At 39.6% G+C, this 19473-nt stretch overlaps 2 protein-coding genes across 4 annotated transcripts; one reads left to right on the top strand and one right to left on the bottom strand.

The window, feature by feature from the left end:
- The first annotated feature begins 1001 nt into the window (after positions 1-1001).
- On the top strand, positions 1002-5291 carry dhdh.2 (dihydrodiol dehydrogenase, tandem duplicate 2). Its single transcript, XM_027159276.2, has 7 exons — positions 1002-1159; positions 1979-2090; positions 2997-3160; positions 3252-3504; positions 4002-4126; positions 4246-4396; positions 5127-5291. The coding sequence occupies exons 1-7, from the start codon at positions 1070-1072 to the stop codon at positions 5234-5236; spliced, it is 1005 nt and encodes a 334-aa protein (XP_027015077.2). The 5' UTR covers positions 1002-1069; the 3' UTR covers positions 5237-5291.
- Positions 5292-5453: 162 nt separating this feature from the next.
- On the bottom strand, positions 5454-18874 carry pkma (pyruvate kinase M1/2a). 3 transcript variants are annotated; one of them, XM_027159275.2, is made up of 11 exons: positions 18719-18874; positions 12371-12555; positions 12056-12147; positions 10995-11126; positions 10699-10885; positions 10350-10620; positions 10088-10238; positions 9841-9993; positions 8044-8210; positions 6667-6848; positions 5454-6499 (listed from the first exon to the last, which is right to left on the bottom strand). In XM_027159275.2, exons 2-11 carry the CDS (start codon positions 12525-12527, stop codon positions 6393-6395), a joined length of 1599 nt encoding a protein of 532 aa, XP_027015076.1. In that variant the 5' UTR covers positions 12528-12555; positions 18719-18874; the 3' UTR covers positions 5454-6392. The 3 variants fall into 3 exon arrangements, with proteins under 3 accessions (XP_027015076.1, XP_027015075.2, XP_027015074.2); XM_027159274.2 differs by lacking the exons at positions 8044-8210; positions 18719-18874 and adding exons at positions 8552-8718; positions 15237-15475; XM_027159273.2 differs by lacking the exon at positions 18719-18874 and adding an exon at positions 15237-15475.
- Between the last annotated feature and the right edge of the window lie 599 nt (positions 18875-19473).

Below are 19473 nucleotides of genomic sequence, written 5' to 3'. Positions count from 1 at the left end.
ATCACTGACTCTCCATGTGGAAAACTATTAATTATAATCTATAAGAATTTGAATCATTTTAAATACTTATTATTTAAAAGCAAATAAATCTATTTATTTATTTATTTACATGATTCTTTATCATTTAATGTTACTGAATGACATCATACATATTTTACTGAAGAGAAATACACAATCTTGTTGGAAAATATGTATGATGTCAGTCATTAACATTAAATGATAAAGAATCACCTAAACAAACAAACAAACAAACAAACAAACAAACAAATAAATTCACATGAAGTTAAAATTCACATGGAACTTCTCTGAAATAGAAATACTCAATATTGTTGGAAAATATACAGATTAATGATTTGTAGAGCACAAAATACCGTTTGTTGTAGAAAACAGAATGACTGCAGAGGATTTGCATGCCATGTATCGTGAATGTATGTGATATCAAAAATATATATATAATAATCCTAAAAATAAAAGAGCCCAAGCAGTGAATGAATTTTCTTTCAATGCTCTTTAAAAGTTACAACAGTATGCACTAGAAAATTCATTCTGAAACAATTTCCCAAAGATGTCCATGATGCCATGTACTGTTTAGAGGTTAAATAGTAACCTGTGTATAAATCACTGAGATTAATCAGAGAGATCGGTACATTGAGACATTTTTCCTGGACCAGACCCGGCCTTAACTGGCGCTAACTGAATGTCCTGTTGCCCCAAATGACTGTTTACTGATGGATTATTATAATCATTTGTCAAATCCAAAAAGCCCCCTTTTTCATTGTTTTCATTATCAACCAGATTTATTCATGTGTGAGAACTCAAAACAAATAATTCTCTGATTCACTATCAGCCAGCTATAACGTTCCTTTATGGAATTTTACACATTTTAACATCCTTATCATTTTTATATCCAGAAAACCAGAAAGAAAGAAATCATGAGTTTGTCGCCTTCTTCTGGTTCACTTTATACATGACAAGTCCTAGAGGAAAACGCCTCCATTTCGTGTGTTAGTGTGTGTGTGTGTTAGTTAGTGTGTGTGTGTTAGTGTGTGTGTGTTAGTGTGACGCCATCATGGTGGTCAGGTGGGGAATCTGCAGCGCTGGGAAAATCAGTCACGACTTCACAGTGGCATTGAAGACTCTTCCTCCTGAAGACCACCAGGTACCGCAGATACACACTCACATCATCTGAGACTTTTAAGTCTTTAATCAGCCTGCTTTCACTTTGAAAACGAATGACTGCGCATGCAACGAAACAGTGGGCAAAGTGCACTAATTACACAGAGTTTTTCTGATCCTATGCATGTTATGGCAGAAAAAGGAAAGAAAGAAAGAAAATTTTTTAATATTTAACGCACGCGCACTTTCTCTAATTACAGAATCCACTTCGACGCGATTAAAAGACCGTTGTGGGCGTGGTTTAATATGTAAATTATTAACGCGGAAGTGGTGTGAAGTTAATTATTTTCCAATAATCACACATCTCAAAGTGTTTTATTCTTATATCACATTAATTTGACAAAGATTTCACATCATAAGTTTTTAAGTTTTCAAACTTTATTAGCAGCTTATGTACTGAGAATTATATAACATCTAATTTCTATATTGTAGAAATAAAATATCCTCATTTCCCACATTTCTGTAAAAATATAAATGTTGGCTTAAAATAAGTCACATAAATCTTTTCAAAGTTAAATATTAATTAGAATTAAATGATGAATAATTACATATACCATGAAAATGTGCAGAAAAACAGACAAGAGTGTATTGAATGAAATTTGAAATAAAATTGGTCACTTCACCAAACTCACCATTATGGCACACGATTATGAGGAAGTCAATAATTGTGATCATGGTAAAAGATGGATTGCGAAAATGAAAATTACACAAAAATATTAGAGCATTGCACGGTTACTGTGTGAATACAGAACACTTGTTTTTGTGCTTTCTCAAAAATGAATGTAAATGTACTGAATTTCAGGTGGTTGCCGTGGCAGCACGTGACTCAAAGCGAGCAGAAGATTTTGCTCAGAAACACTTCATCCCTAAAGTTTACAGCAGCTATGAGGAACTGGCCAAAGATCCTGACATCGGTATGGAGTTTATCACCAACGTGCCATTTATTTCTACATCCTCATCCCAAATACCAAAACTGTTGTTGTTATTCCATCAAAATAGTAATTAATTCTTCTATACTGACTTGTTTTTTAGTATAGTCAGTAAAGCTATACAGTAACAGTGCTTCTGTATCACATAATACACTCTTTATTGTAGATTCCTAACATTTATCATGTTAGCTGTGTCAGTTATTATTAAAGCAGCTGAGGCCAAGATGAAATCAATTAAATCCAATCTAACAAAAAGGATAACCCTTTAAATTATTTATTAAATATACAAATAATAATCATATAAACTGGAATGTTGTAATCTACACTCTTTTTTTTTTTTTTTTTACAGTTTTGTTGAGATTTTTGCTGTGACGGAAATTACTTAAAACTCGTAAAACTGCAGGTAGAGCTTCATAACTAATTTAGGGGTTCAATAAAATAATTTGTAAATCAGTTTTCAAGCTATATTAAAACTGTATTTATTGCCCTTCGCCTTAATATTATGGTATATTAATATATAATGGTGGCATATTGTGCCCTGCGATGGGTTAGCACTCCATCCAGGGTGTATCCTGCCTTGATGCCCAATGACGCCTGAGATAGGCACAGGCTCCCCATGACCTGAGTAGTTCGGATAAGCGGTAGAAAATGAATGAATGAATAAATGGTGGTATATTGTGTAGCTCCATGGAGCAAAATGACAATTATGTGATTTCCATCACCGTAGATTAATTCAGTACAAAATTCATTGAAGGGGTGAATACTTATGCACTGCAGCAGGCCTACCACTGAGCCTTTATATTGTTCAGATTTCAGTCTTTGATGGTATAGATGGTATTTTATTAGGAATCCTTATAAAATCACTGCAGTTAACTTTCTCTTCATTGGCAGATGTGGTATACGTGGGCACCATCCACCCTCATCATCACCCAGTAGGCATCATCTTCCTCAATGCTAAGAAGAATGTTCTGTGTGAGAAACCTCTAGCCATGAATCTGAGAGAGGTGAAAGAGCTTCTGGCCACAGCCAAGACAAATAATGTATTCTTGATGGAAGTAAGGATTATTTTTGCTTAGCTAAGTGAATTCATGTCAAGGTGTTTCACCATGAACTCTCACAGCATTTCTTGTCTCTCGTCCCATCCAGGCTGTATGGACACGCTTCTTTCCCGTCTCACTGGAGATCTCCAGGTTGCTGGCACAGGAAGCTGTAGGGGAGCTGAAGCTGGTGAGAGCGGATTTTGGGGCGTCTCTGAAGAACATCCCACGCTCTGTTGAGAAGGAGCTTGGAGGAGGCGCGCTGATCGATATCGGCATCTACTGCCTGCAGTTTGTCCTTATGGTGTACAACGGGGAGAAACCGGAGAGCATCCAGGCTACTGGAGTCTGTCTGGACACAGGTAGGCGCTAGGAGATCTAACCAAAATTGTTACGTCTGTGTGAAAACATTTAGAACATGCCAGCTGTGGTTGAGAACTAATTTGGAATAATCCTTTAAAAACTAATCAGTTCTACGAGTATTTCACGAAACTCCGCTGAGACAAACTTTTAGCTGACACGTCGCATGATGTCATCACAACACACATTCAGACAAAACTCTCTTCTAAACATGTCCATCAAACAGGAGTAGATATCGTGAAGACGCGTCTGTAATTTTTTCTACAGGAGTTTAAAATGGGAATCTTGTGCTTGCAATTTTGTCAAATAAAACAGTTTTCTGGGAAAGTCCTAAAAAATATATATTTTAAGACTACTAATTATTTCGGTAGGGTACCAAAGCCACATCTATTTGAAAACATTTGAAAGAAGCAAAAAGGCAATAAGGAAAGAGTTAAAGAAAAAGAATCCCCCGACAGAATGAGTCACTTCCCTTCTTTCTGTTTGACGTGTGCTGCAGGAGTGGACGAGAGCATGGTGGTCACGCTGAAGTTTTCTCAGGGAAGATTAGCAGTGTGCACCTGCACAATAGCCGTGGATCTCCCAAACGAAGCGGTTATCATCGGGACTAAAGGAACCATCAGGGTAAGTGCACTAGCCAGCTGTGGCTTTGCTCATGTTTCACTCATCTTGTTTTTTTCCCCCCAGCCAAATGTCTCTGGTCAGATTGCGGTACTGTTTCATGGTTCATGTTTTTAAACCAGGTCCCTGCTCATATGTGGTCTCCTACATCACTGATTGAAAATGGGAACGAGACTCAGTACCCGGTTCCTGAACCGTACCTGCCGACCAACTTCATCAACAGCACTGGGATGAGATACGAGGCTGAGGAAGTGAGACAGTGTCTCCTCAAAGGTGAGGACCAATATAATGGGACAATAGAAAATTTCCCAAATATGGGAATATCAATGGGGTGTACTTTTAAAATCCAGGTGATTACAAGATTATTTGGCATCACTAACGTGCATAAATATGCAATATACACATCAACACAACTGATGGCAAACTTGTCAGTTTCATAAATCAACCAAAAGATAATTCTCTTTGACTTCAAGGTCACAGAATTTAATTTTGCAATTAAAAACTTTGAGTCAGATGTTTTACAGGTTCTCACTAATGATCAATCTCCCAGTGATCTATTAAGTCTTCTAAACTTCTAAAGATCTGTATTTTAAAACCTGTCGTCAAGGTCGAGCTTTGCAAATACATCACAGCACAAAGATCAGATAAATGGTACTATGAGCATCATTAACTCTCTCCTCCCCTCCCTGATCTTGTCGATGCTTTTGTCGCTCACGGTTCCACAGATTTTTAACGTTAACCAGAATACTAGTCGCTCCATCCATCCACTGAGAAATGTTACTACTATAGCAACCAGTTGTCAAATCACCTTGACATTTTACAGCAATAAAAGCACTTGTAGATTAATGCTTCTTCTACCAGAGTGCAATCTGGAAAATAATTGAATTAAATTTCTTGATTTTATGACTTCTGAATATTTAAATTTTGTCAGTGTTAAACAGAAGCAGTACGAGTAACCAAATCATGGCCTTTTCATTATTCTGAATGTTGTCTTTTCCCTCAGGACTGAAGGAGAGCTCACGGATGTCTCACTCTGACTCGGCTCTGCTGGCTGAGATAATGGATGAATGCAGGAGGCAAGTCGGAGTGGTGTACAGCCAAGACCACCAGTGAACCTTATAAAATGTCACTAATTTAATTCACTTCAATAAAAGTGTTTTGTCCCTTCTTGATGGCTTTATAAATTGATTCCTTAGGAAACACTTGATCTGTTGTAGGCTGCTCCATATAGCATACAATTTGTGGCCATGTGCTAGTTTTAATAATTGACCGTGTTGAGTTATTAGTACATACTTGAGGTGGAACAATAACAGAGTCATGACAGGTGCACTTCTCTTTCAGTCTATTTTTTAATCGACTGAACCAGTCTTTGACAATGCAGAGTAAAGTTGAGATCACAACACATATACTTTAAATCCTACATTCACAATCAGAAGCGTGTGGATACGAGACCTGCACACAGACACCCGATGCACGTAGTTGCTGTGAGTACGAAATGTGAGCACGAGAGTAGAGATTGAGAGAAAGCATGATGGAATTGGTGCGAACTTTCATTTCTCTTTTCTCTTGAATTCATTTTGGAAACTGAATAAACAGTATAACTGATGTAATTTCTCAGATTAGGAGAAACTTTATATATATATATATATATATATATATTTTTTTTTATATTTATATTATGAAGTGCTGGTTTCCCCAACACCCAAGCATCTCATTGTCAAGTATAATACAGGATGTAACATTGCCTACAGTAGCTGTGGGAGTGCAATGCAGAGGGCCCCAGAGGAAGGGCAGATTAATTAAACCTACCCAGGGGGAGGGGTGGGGGGGGAGAAACAGCAATATATTTCTTTGCACTTGGTCATGGTGAAAGCAGGTGGAGAATACAAAGTTGCTAAATGTACCTGCTTTTTTTGCTGCAGCACATCACTGTTGGTTCTACGGTTAAAGGGAATGTTCTAGAAGAATACTTTCTGCAAGTGGAGTACAGCAGCTCTGACCTACACCCACAATCACAGTGCGCTCTGACAGATAACTGACTTGTGAGGAATAATAAGTTGCCGTTTAAATGAAAAGGTCTAAGGACTGACACACGTGCCAAAAATAGCAGATAGGAAGCAAGAATACTTGACTAGGATTAGACAAGATGTGGTCACAACTGGTGAAGCCCAGCCTGGGAATCCATGCTAATGCCAGTCTGCTAGAAGTGCTTGATTGATAAAAGGAGCTGAAAAAAAGTAAGAATGACTGGAATGGAGAGAAGTGAGGTCTACACCACTGGAACCACACGCATGGTGTTGGTGTAACCGGAGCCTGGACGCCAGCCGGTCAGCACAATAACGACATCGCCGGGCTTGAAGAACCCTCGAGCCTTGCCTAAATAACAAAGGGAGGGGTCAGTAACAGTTTTTATAAAAGTTGTTTAAAACGTACCCCCTTTTTTTTGCCGCAGCACAGTTAAAAGGGAATGTTCTAGAAGAATCCACGACTCCACCAATAAAACGGGGTTTAAATAATAAACGAGTCCTCTAGTGTCCTCTTACCAACATCCATAGCAAAGTTGACTCTGAGGTCAACATCCTCAGCCCAGACATCGTGAGCAGGGTTGTTGTAGAACACGGGGAAGATGCCGCGGTACAAATGTGCCTGTCGGGCCGTCTGCCCGTTACGCGTCACTGCGATGATGGGGGCACGGGGGCGGTACCGGGAAAGCAAATGAGCAGACCTGCAAATGAATATAATATGATGACTCATAACATCACCGTGGTATTAAATCAGTAATACATTAAAAGAATATTATGCAAAAATATTTTGGAATTTTACTTTGTTTATTTGTAGCCTGAACTATTATCAGTACAGTGACTACTTTTATATAATGATCTAATTAAACAAGTGAAACTCTACACAGCCCTATTCATAGCTATACAGTATTACTCAAACATTCAAGGGTAAGAAGAAATCAGGGAAGAAAGTAATATTTGCCTAGTGAGCATATCATGTCCTCCTAAAACCTTCTACACATTTTACAGAGCCAGTGCTTATATACTTCACTCGGTCCTGTTATCTGTCCATTAATTTGTCCATGCTCTAAGGCCGAGGTAGTTCTGGAGTAATATGGAAAAAAAATATAGACTACAGTATATGGACATGCAGGTGGGAAATTTGCATTACTGCCCATGATACTCATATTAGATGAAAATTTGTGATATTTTCCAGAACCTGTTCAAAATTAACATTTACACTAAGCAAAAATGAAGAATTAGAAGCAAGTGGTTTTGAGATTTACAATTAAATTGTAAAATCAGTTTCATGAAGCAGTTCACAATCTGTTGTAGGGGTGACATCAGAACTTTGCACGGATCCATCAATGGCTCCCAACTGGCACTACAACTCCCACTAACGTTATTGTGCCTTGAGGTAATCTTGGTAAAATGTTCTTGGTCTCTGTTGACCCAGCCATGCTTCTTGTACATCAAGGCATCCAGCATTGCCTTGATAACAGGTTATCTTCATGGTCCGGTGGAGGAAAGGGGGGAAATAGACCAATATCTGGGTCACAAAAGCAAGTAACAACCATTTTCTGTATTGTGTTACATACTATTATCAATTCAAATACTTCAAGAAATTTAATAGGATTGTGCAAAAAACAAAAAAAACAAAATATAAGATGGCCCGAGTGACACGTTAATGAAATAATTCTCTTCTTCCTTTCAATCTTTTGCAGGCTCCTTCGCTTTCTGTACAGCCCTCAGGATGATGTAAATTATTCATTTTTTTTAAAAACAGTTAACCACAAGTAGGGAAAAATAAGAATCAAAATAAGATGGCTTGGCCAGCATCATTTGAGCACAAGGAGTACTGTATGTTTGGACATCCTGGCACCTGCTTCCTCCCTTCTCACCCTAGCCGTCTCCTCTTACCTGCCGGTCTTGGTGAGAACAATTATAGCACTGGCACAGCATTTGAAGGAGGACTCGACGGCCCCGATGGCTACAGCCTCTGAGGGGTCATGGCTTAGTTTTGTGGAGCGCCTCAGCTCCTCAAACAGCTGCCGGTGGAACATGGCTGCTTCTGCCTCTCTGGCAATCTGAGTGTGTGAGGGAGAGGACACAATGCCACCAAGTGGAGGAAGGTGGAGTGGTAAAGGGAGGAGTTAAAAGGAACCAGTCACATCACCAAAAGCACTTGAGCGAGAAAGAGAGAAATGGGCAAAATGTTTACACTTTTTTTTTTTTAAACTTTTTTTCCAGAAACATCTTGGCTTTTGGCAAACCAGTCAACTAATAAGCCCATTTAGATTTGTCATTAGAATCACCCCACTGTAACATCTGCTTTTCTCTCTCCCTCTTAATCTCTTGTGCTTCCTGTCTGTCCCTACTCTAGACTTCCTGGCTGCTGTCGTCCTTCACATCTTAACCTCCTGCCTACCTGCCGGAACCAGTGAGCACTATGAAAGCTGAAGCGAGGATTTTAAACGAAGCCTCCACTGCCCCGACGGCGATGGCCTCAGCGGGGTCGGTAGAGTAGGCTGTGCAGCGGCGCAGGTCCTCAAACACCTGCCGGTGGAACATGGCTGCCTCTGCCTCACGAGCAATCTGATGCGACCATTAAGTAAGCACACGAGGCGTTGAAAAGAGAAGAAAGGAGAGAGAGAGAGCAAGCAGGTTGTAAACATATGGGTGCACAGACAACAGTGATCGGGCAAAAGATGATGTACAACAAGAGGGAATGATGCAAAGAAGACAAGAAAGAATTAATGAAAGTGTTAGATCACAGAAGACAGATGGACAAAAACAGAAAAAAATAAATAAATAAAAATCGCTAAATTACAATTGATCCCAGTGGCTTTAGTCAGTCATGCAAAACTTATTTTTATAACATTTCATTCAAACACCAATCATGGCTTACAATCACATTACAGTGAATTCCTTACTAAAATCATAGTGGATTCATTAATGTTCAGAACCAAATAAAGGGTTTTTATTGCTGAATAGAGGCTTAACATGCTTATTTTGCAGAAAGACAACAGCCAGTTAAAAGGTATTTAAGGAGTTAGCAAACACTGGATTAGTGCACAGTTTGTGATTAGTGCTTTAAAGGAATAGTTTGACCAAAACCAAGCAAAAGAGCAAGTCAATTAAAACCACACCAACCAGCAGTAACAGTGCTCAGTTCTTATATAATTTTGGTCCTACTATGACTTTAAATACATTTAAGCAGAGTTAGAAAAAGAGAGATAAAAGACATACAGAGGCAAGAGACACACAGGACATACAATGAAACGACCCAGTTGTTAAAATGAAACCGGACAACCATGTTGGAGATAAATGTTAATAAAGCTGTAAGCTTGATCAGATTGACCAGCTGCCATTGTATCCCAGGCTAGTGAGGGATCAGCATGCACATCATGCTCCCTTTGGATGGTGAGGGTGACTCAGCAGTCTGAGAATGCGGCACTGAGCGAACAATAGAAAGAAGAAAACCCTGAACAAGCCAAAGGAAGTCTGGCAGCATGCAGGAATATTAGGAGCAAAGCTACTACCATTTCTGCTACACATAACTCAAAATATCATTTAGCAGCTGCCAATATAGTTCTTAAGCTTTCTTTAGTTTTCTGACCCTACTGTAACAATACAATCACATGAATAAAAATCAGACTGGAAACCATATGAATAATGTATATTTCAAGTGCGTTTTTGTTTCGACAGCGTACGCACCATGTGCTGTGTCCGTACTGCTTCCAGAGGGTAGTCTCCCTTTGCAGTCTCTCCGCTTAACATGATACAGTCAGCTCCATCCAGAACAGCATTAGCCACGTCGCTACCCTCTGCACGTGTGGGACGGGGTTTCTTAATCATGCTCTCCAACATCTGCAAACATGACAGTAATGTATGATTTTTTTCCTGTTCATGAGCATCAGGGAAATGAAACAAATAAATGAGATACAAACAATTAAACCCTAACCTGTGTAGCACAAGTGATTGGCTTTCCAGCTCTATTGCAGCGTCCAATCATCATCTTCTGAGCAAGGAATACCTTCTCTGTGGGGATCTCAATACCCAGATCTCCACGAGCAACCATGATGCCATCACTGGCCTCCATTATCTCATCAAACCTGTAGGTAAGCAAATTACCTAGGCATGAATTAATATTAAAACATTCCAGCTAATGGAAATGCATGCTAGTGCTGACGAGCAAAATGGAACTATAAAAAGACCTCGCTCACCTACGGACTCCTTCATGGTTCTCCAGCTTGCTGATAATCTTAATGTTCTTTCCCTTCTCTCCCAGCACCTTCCTGACCTCCTGGACATCAGCTGCTTTGCGGATGAATGAGGCGAAGACCATGTCGACTCCCATTTCCACTCCAAACTGCAGGTCGCTAATGTCCTTCTCAGAGACGGCGGGCAGATCCACGGCCGCCCCGGGCAGGTTGACACCCTTCTTGCTGCCCAGCGTACCGCCGTTCTCAATATCACACATCAGGTAGTCAGTGCCTATAAAATACATGAGAGGAATTTAGACCAACGTCTGCAAAGTTTTCCATGAATAACCATGACACGAAACATGCTCACCAATCTCTTGGACTTGGAGTGAGATGAGGCCATCATCAATGTAGACCTTGCTGCCCACCTCCACCACCTTAGTGATGTTCTTGTAGTCCAGCCAAAGGATGTTCTCATCACAGTTCTCCATGTAAGAGTCATCCAGTGTCACCTTGATCTGGTTACCCTTCTTCAGCTCCACCTCTGCAGTGCCACTCTGTTTCACACACACCCCTCTGTTATTATTTATATTAGGAGATTGTGAGCATTACATGAGCTTAACATCCCATCTAGCATTCTGTAAAGAAGCAGTGCAACATAGCTACCCCTTTAATGAGTCCAGTTCTGATCTCTGGGCCCTTAGTATCCAGAGCAATGCCAACAGGTCTGTAGTGGATGCTGCCTGGTTGGAAGCTCTCGCACGCCTCACGGACGTTCTTTATGGTCTCACGATGATACTATAAAACACACACATGCACAAACATAATTGCATCAGAACACTGATTCCTCATCAGGCAACGAGTGTGATTTAAGGTGGAGCATTCATCCACAAAAGCATTAGTGAGATCAGGCACTTGTGTTGGGTGAGGAAGCCTGAGGTGCAGTCAACATTACAATTCAAAATGTTCAGTGGGGTTGAGGTCAGGTGTCCACAAACTTTCGGCCATATACTGTAAAATCAGTGTTTGCCTTCACTATAGTTCTGGAGGCAGAAGACAAAGAGAAGGCTTTCCAAAAAGTGTTCAACATTTCCCGAATCTCCTTATATTCCTTGTACAATCTTTCCCTGAATCTTTATCCTTCATGACTACGCCAAGTCAGTAATACGACAGCAAAGGCTTTCCAGCTGGAGCGAGGGAGCTTTTGTTCAATAACATCAAAAGGTGGACCGGAATTAGATACGTTTGTGCCAGATGGAGGTTCTATCAGTTACATCAGGTGATCTCAGCATCATGAACAATTGTGTTGCTCAGAGAGCTATTCATGCATTTTGGAAATTTTGTTTGGTACAGAAGGAAAGCTCCAGAATGTCTGGAGAGGAAATTATTGCAGTAAATAATAAATTACATTTAGATGATATTACCATTAAGGAGAGGGATTAATAGGGATTTATACAGAGTGTGCACACACACACTGTTTGGGGAAGATAGGGCTTGGCTCAGAGAGCCAGAGTTATTTATAGCGTGCACTCTAGTTTAGTGGACACTGTGACCTTATCATCGTTATCACGATCACGTGAATGACACGGAAACTGTCTAGGATCTTTGAGCCCGAGCACAGTAAAGCTCGTTCAATCACCTACTACTTGAGTGCCAGACAATTTTGTGGCTTCACATCGATGAGTAAAAGGTTGAAGTAGAACAAAGGTTGAAAAAGAAGCCCGAACCTCATGAGAACCATGGGAGAAGTTCATTCGAGCAATGTTCATTCCTGACTTGATCATCTCCTTCAGCATGTCCACTGAGCGGGAAGCCGGTCCTGCAATGAGAAAACATACACCTGATTTATAAGCACAGGATACTTGATATGTTCCGGCTAACTGACAGCAGCTTTTCTTGTGGTACATTACACAAGCAATAAATTATTAAATTTTCATGAAATTACAAAAAAAGAAAAAAAAGAAAAAAAAAAAAGATGAAAAAGCATGGAAAATGTATCAAAATGAAAAAAGCAATGTTTAAGCAACGTTAAGACAACAGACCGATGGTGCAGATGATGCCGGTGTTGCGTGCAGTGGTGGGCTCGGAGTCGATGTCCAACAGGCACATGTGCTCCAGGAAGGTGTCGGCCATTGCAGCGTTCAGCTGCTGCGTCTGGATGAAGGCATTGCCCAAGTCCTGAGTCTTAATGTCTGACATGGTGGGAATAAAGATGCCTGGTGATGACCTAGAGATAAAAAGAGAGATTAGAAAAGGCAGAAGACAAACAAACATGTGACTTGGTCCAAAGATCCGAGACAGACCTATGAGAAACAATATGAAGTCACATAACTTGATCCTTCAGACACAATATGCATTAATCAAGTATGCATTATTCATTTCCTTGATTTAGTTAGTAGGTGAACTGGGGTTAAATATATTTAGGAAAATGAACGGCTGTGAGAACCAGTTTGTTTCAGGCACAAGCAAACATTATTATACAGTATTAAAACCTTTATTTAATATACAGTTTCATATTTTTTTCCAATACTTACACAAGTTTCAGCTGCTGGCAATTTGATGTTTAATTTGAAATTATGAGGCTTGTTTGCCAGCTTGCAGCCTCCCTGTGATTCATGACCTGATGAAAGGTGAAGGAAGCCCTGCACCTTAATGTTGCCGACATTCGTTAGAGACTGGGCTTTATTAAGATATTCTTTCAGGATTTGTATTCACTATAAATCAGCTCATTTTGCAGGTATGCAAAGCAGTTTGCAAAAGAAATAAGCAACAAGTAAAATTACTGCTAAAACTTTACAGCTCATGTGAAAGCCTTGCATTAATCCAGCGTTTGAACTTGATGGGATGCATGTACAAGACATCAGTAATCATATTACTGAAGTAGAACATGAGCATTGATAAAGTATGTTTAACAAGTATTTTGTGTTACCAAATGTATTTAATTACAGTTCTTTATTGCCATCAGTCTCGTATCTATTACCATCATGGTTTCGCCATATTGTCTAAAATAAAAATTTAAAATGTGCAAAATCTGTAAAAATGTGTACGTGCCATACCTCACATCCATACTTGTGCTTTAGTAACGGCTGGAAGATGTGGGGTAATTTTTATTTTTTTTATTTTACGAAACACTTAAAGTACCGGTTTCGAGACAGGAAGTTACTACAATCGCATGTTCCCATGTTTGGAACGCAATCAAAAAATTATTTTGCCAACCAACTTAGTGTCTCAAGAGTCAATTTGAGACTGCCAAATTCCACATGGAAAAAGACAGGCTTGTGCGATTATATAATTCTACATTAGTGGCACATCATCTGTACAGACATAGCTAAGAATAGTACAAAATCAATAGTGCGAACTAATGATCTACCACAGAGGTTAAGAGGCAGGGCACATTGAACATTTTCAGCGCGTATTTAAATCACAGATTTATCAGGAGAATATAAAGGCTGTAGCTATGTAACATGTTTGTTGATGAAGTGTCATGTTTGTAGCCTAACTGTAGTATTTAAACAGAAATCAAACTAAACCAAAACCTTTTTTACAGCAGTATGAATGCCAAGTTTAAGCACATGGCTGTGGGATTACACAAGAAAGCACAATCAGCACAAATGACCAAAACAAGCAGGAGCATGAGAATGTCCTGTTGTGCCCCGTGCTTGAGATCAACAAGTCACTCCAAACTTTCTGGAAAATTCCATGACTGCCTACAGACTACTAGTGTGTGCACGTTTGTGTTTTGAGGAGTCCAGTATTACACAATGAAAAAAAGCAGTAGGGGTCCTTAAGAGTCCTTTCAGCAGGTCGCAAGATTCACAGCTCGATGGCTACTGGATGAGACCAACAACAATACTCTGAAACAAGCAAAACCAGGAAACCTTTGCTAAGCATGAAGTCATGTGATGAGCTTACCTTCTTACTGACCAGCCTAACAGAAGAACAGGGGATTAGTGCTAGCGTACACACCTACCCTGCCATGTCTCCAGGTACACAGGGATACATCGCACGTGAATACAAGATTTAATTCTGCAAGTCATGACGCATGCGACATGTAACTAATACAACTAATTTCTTATATTACCTCCTAAAGTTTTAATTTAGCTTTAGAGATATTAATTTTATATTTTGGGGAAAAAACAAAACAAAAAAAAACCCTCCCCTCTGCCCACTCACAGATATCCAGATTACAGCTCATTTTACTACATGGAAGGCCCCATTTACTATTTTACTCACAGATGTGTCGGACTAAATCCTGACTCATTCCAGGCAGTGGTTTGCCACCCAATTTATTCCACTGCACTCAGACCATGCAAGGGGGACGGTATTGAGCCAGTAAGCTGCTGTACGTGAGGAATCTCACATCACATCTCACACGTACACACTGTGAGGCTAACAGATACAGTCAGGGGTGAAAATCAAACCCTGCATTGCTGGGGACAGAATTAGCAGAACACAGACTAATTAAATAAATAATATACACTGATTGAAGCCTATTTCAACAAACATTTTAGACTATCAAAAGGTGGCGAGAAATCGGTAATATTCCTTTAAATAACAGTAATCACACCTTTTTGCCAACTGGACAGTTCTGCAACAGGTTAAACACACCTGAAATGGCAAACTGCAAGATCCAAGCACTTTACAAACTTGGATGAAACTGAACACCCAGCTACACTAAACCATAACAGACCGAGTTATGTATTCTGCGACTGCTGAAATCATGTGAAGGTATAAAAGCCTGGCATTCCCTCCATGAACTTTACAGCAGGTCTATTAACCTACTAACACACATCAAATAACCTTCTACACTTAAGCCCTTATTTAGTCTCCTTCCTTCATGCCTAAACTACCCTGGCTATAAACGCCTTCACATGACCTTGACGTACAAATCAATATACATTCTCATACCTGTAGAGTACCCTGCTTTTCAGTGAAAGACACCTTGTCAGAGGAATCTTCCAGGACTGTTTGGCTGGCTTTTCCCTTCCCACAGGGCTGTAGCTTGGGAGTTTGAACCGAATGAACCTGGATTCTGCATGCTCTGCAAAGAGCGGAACATGAAATCCTCTTCTCTTAAGAGCGGATAAAGTACTCAAGTCAAGCAGGCCTTTCCTAAAGCTTTGGACCAACATGAGTCAATGGAGAGGTTACCTGGATGCGTTAGCTAAGCAAGACCACCACAACAGTGTCATGTTACATACACAAGCACTAAAATAGAAAGGGCCTCCTGTCATCGTGATGATCACTCAGAATTTAGAATTAGAAGTAGAATGTTGATCAATAAAAATTAGGAGTCTATAATCCAACAATAAATTCTAAATATTAACATCCTACCAAAATTTAAAAAAAAAAAGGGGGGACTCACATTTCAAAAAACAGGTTTGGAGCAAATACATTAATGTTATGGTCATGTGACCCAATTTGGGCATCTACAAAAATTACTGTAGTATGTAGTTCGTCTTGAACTCGCGTCTCTGTGGCCTGTATGGACTATCCTCTGAGAAATTGGAGCTAGTTGCTTTATTTAGTCCTGAGGCTTTAGTGACCTTCAACCAGATATTAAATAGAGGAGACTTTGGTTCATGAAAAATAAGCCAGAAGTAAGTCTTTTGCCTGTTTATCTTGACACAGTGTCTTGTGACAAAGTTGTATGGACTACATTTGTGCAGTGTGTACTGTATTTAAAAAAAAAAAAAAAGCACACCACACACAGACACACCTTCAATCTCTTGGGTGCCAATGTTGGGTGGGTGGGTGTATATAAAAATAAAAAAAAATTACAGTTGCCCTCTTAAACAGAAAGACTTAAAAAAAAAAAAAAAAGCATTAAGGAGACAATCTTAAATTGACTGTGGGATGTTTTTTTTTTTTTAAACCTCAAACCTGTAATTATCCAGTATCTGCCAACGCATTCTCTCTTTTTATCCAGTCATAAGATTAATCACAGACACTCTGCTCTTTGGCTTGGCTTCAGGAGATGTGATTTGAGTCATACTTGAACTAAGAACTGACTCACTCTTTCTGTCTTTGCTGGACAGGAATTTGTTCCCTGTTCACACAGAACATGAAAGATGACCCCCCCCCCCCCCAAACCGGCTATACACCCACCCACCACTAAACAGGGATCCCCCCCACACCCCTCACCAAACCACAAACATACCCCCCCAAACCACCTGTACCACCCAACTCACCAATACACACCCACCCACACTTCTGTTTCCTCTCTTATTATGAAAAGCCAGGTTACCCAACATGCCATTTAGTGGAAGAAACGAGAGAGAACATCAAATAAGTCTGGCTTGAGGGTACAGATTTTAGCACAGGAAATGGTGTAAATTGTGTATTTAACACAACCAGCCTAAGAGATAAGAACCTCTTATCAGAAGCCAACAAATAAAATTATTTGGATCAGGCTCATGTTTCCTGGAAATCTACAGTACATGACTAGCTTGTTGCCCTGATAAACATGCTAATGTATTCCTTTAGAGAGAAACGTTCTGTGTAGCACATCCTTCCTGAAAATCTGTGTGATGGCCATGTCTTTATTTTCAACCTAACATGCCATCAGAGTGTGATTTGTTTATTTAAGTGTGCGCGTCTTTCCAAGATTACAACTTCTAAACATCTGTCCAGTGAAAACACACACAACTATGCCTGAAAATGCTGGCGGTCTCCAGATTAGTGATTCCTCCACCATGAAGTTGTACTGTGCAAATGAAACCACGAGACAGTAATTTTACATCATTACATTAGCAAAAGAGGTCTAAAACTCTGGTATGCAGTTAGTGCACTAATTCATGTATGACAGTGACTGAAAGTCCTTGAACATTATAACTGCTGATTTGCTGTTTCCAAGAATGAAAAGATAACCAAATAATCACTGGTAAGGTTTTGAGTCCAGATGGAAAAGAAATAACAGATGCTCCAGGTTGTCCTGTACCCTTTCAACATCTGTACAAATGCACCAAAAGGGAATGAGGCTAACAGGAAGCTGTTTTGAACATTTTGGTGCATACACTTTACTCTTGTGCATGTTTAACCCCAAGACAGCGATTCATTACACATTCATTAGGACTTCAGTAAGTCCTAACAGACGCATTCGCTGCACCCTGATCCAAAGTGGCACAAACAAAAAAACATTAACGCTGTCAGAAGATCACAAGAAGCAATCTTGCCAAACCAGATGCCATGGCGTTTGTGGCTGGAAAGCACATCATGAATATCTCCTCTTTTAGTCTGTGTTCATAAGCATGAAGTACAGGACGATTAACAATATCCTCTGAGCAACAGTTTGAAATAAGGAAGCAAACCTGGAGGATAAGTTCTAATTGGCAAATCACCAAATTGTATGAAAGTGAATATAGGAATATAAAAGGAAGTTTGCATGCCATCAATATTAGATATCTGGTAATCAAAGCTAGGATATTGTTTCTATAAAAGAAAAGAAAAATGATCCCTCCATCAAAATGCCAAATTTATTCTCAGATTCTCTCATTGAATTCACATGATACAAAACATCGCCTAGCATTAACAGGATTATTGGATCCATTATTAACCACAGGTACAATTTTAAGATCTGTCATTAAAATGCAGTCTCTCATATATTCAGCGTGTAAGTGTTTATTATTTAATCCCATTGATGCTCATATGTTGTTCTGCTCACTGCACAGCACTGCGGATGTGTTCAAAGTCACGTTTCACTCTGCGTCACATTTTCCCCCTAAACACGTCGCAGGCTTTAATGGACTCCAGCCGATAAAAAAAAATAATAATAAGGAACGCAATATTTACCCGACAATATTATTTAAGAGATCTACAAAACCAGTCTTACGATTCGTTTAACAAGCTGCGCAATACGACAGTAAGCGTTACACAGCAAACGTGACACTGCATCTGCGCATGCGCACTCCAGCTAGTCAAGTTTATGCTAACATATAGCTAGAAAATAAATTAATTCAAAAATAAAAATAGGGTAGTCTTCGTTTTAAAAAGTAAACAAATCACTGGGAAAAAAATATTAGCTTGTTAGCTGATCTAAAAACTTCAAAAAACACACAAAAAAAAGCACATTTGAAGCAATTTTTTAACCGGCAAGAAGGTAATATCGTGGATTTATTTACTAATATCTCTGTATTTCCTACTCAAGCACACTAGGTAAGGGGTTAAATAAATGTTTGTCGCTTTTAAACAACCCAATATTTATTTAAAACACGTACATTTTGGGATTCAGGCAATGTAGCAAACTCGCTAAGTCAAAGTAACGTCAATAACGTCTGTGCCAAACGCCTGCTAGCTAATTCATCAGTCAGTAGCACATAACGTGGTCGGAAACATCGAAGTTTATTAGAATGTAAAGTTAAATAACGGCTAAGCCTGAGGTTAACGCTCACCTGACCAAAATAACCGTCCGCTCCAAAGGATGCGCTTCAAAACGCCGCACGAGCTTTCTCAAGGTGATCTGAGAAACTGACCGGCTCTACTTTATCAACAACACGGATGTATTACTCCGCAATACGGGCGGATAGCTTCCTGCAAAAAAAAACACCTACAAATTCAAAACCTCCTAAAACATCCTGTACACAATTTAACTACGTCTTAATACGTAGATATATAATTTTTTTAAACGTTACACGCAAGACGCGAACGTATATTTTCCATACAATAATGTTGGCGGAAGGTTATTCTAACAGAAAATGACGGAAGTAAGGTTCTTCGGAATAGCCAATCAGAAGACGAGAATGGAGCACGTTGACGTGCACGAGGGCAGCATGCGTCCGGCTGAAGATGCTCTGCGCTGTAAACGATTTGTAATTCAAACCTAAACCCGAACTGTGTTATAAATCCACAGCTTGATATCCTTCTGCTTAATTCGTGCTAATGTTCGGTGAAACTCAGAAGAAAGCACGTGCACTGTTGCTTAACGCTTTACTTTTCTCACTCCTCGTCTCTTTTTATTACGCATTAAAAGTTAGTGAGTGAGTCAGTCAGTCAGTCGTAGGATGCATCAATCATCAATCATCTACAACATGCATATTCGTCCAAAATCAATCCACAATGACTGCTGCATGCAAGTTGCATTGTAATCTGACTGTTGCATGCAAGTCGCATTATGATCCTGGATCAGGACTGAGAACCTGTGATTTAT

Source organism: Tachysurus fulvidraco, chromosome 13 (assembly GCF_022655615.1).
Source record: "Tachysurus fulvidraco isolate hzauxx_2018 chromosome 13, HZAU_PFXX_2.0, whole genome shotgun sequence".
Lineage (NCBI taxonomy): Eukaryota > Metazoa > Chordata > Actinopteri > Siluriformes > Bagridae > Tachysurus > Tachysurus fulvidraco.
This window is presented reverse-complemented; position numbering and strand designations above follow the sequence as displayed.

Bases quoted from the DNA above. Each gene is read 5' to 3' on its own strand.
- dhdh.2 (XM_027159276.2), top strand. From the start codon at position 1,070: ATGGTGGTCAGGTGGGGAATCTGCAGCGCTGGGAAAATCAGTCACGAC. The intron at 1,160-1,978 runs GTACCGCAGATA...ACTGAATTTCAG, and splicing joins TTCCTCCTGAAGACCACCAG to GTGGTTGCCGTGGCAGCACG. The intron at 3,505-4,001 runs GTAGGCGCTAGG...CGTGTGCTGCAG, and splicing joins TGGAGTCTGTCTGGACACAG to GAGTGGACGAGAGCATGGTG.
- pkma (XM_027159274.2), bottom strand. From the start codon at position 15,460: ATGTTGGTCCAAAGCTTTAGGAAAGGCCTGCTTGACTTGAGTACTTTA. The intron at 11,127-12,055 runs GTTCGGGCTTCT...TGTGTTTTATAG, and splicing joins TCTCCCATGGTTCTCATGAG to TATCATCGTGAGACCATAAA. The intron at 9,994-10,087 runs GTTAGGGTTTAA...TCATGTTTGCAG, and splicing joins CAATCACTTGTGCTACACAG to ATGTTGGAGAGCATGATTAA.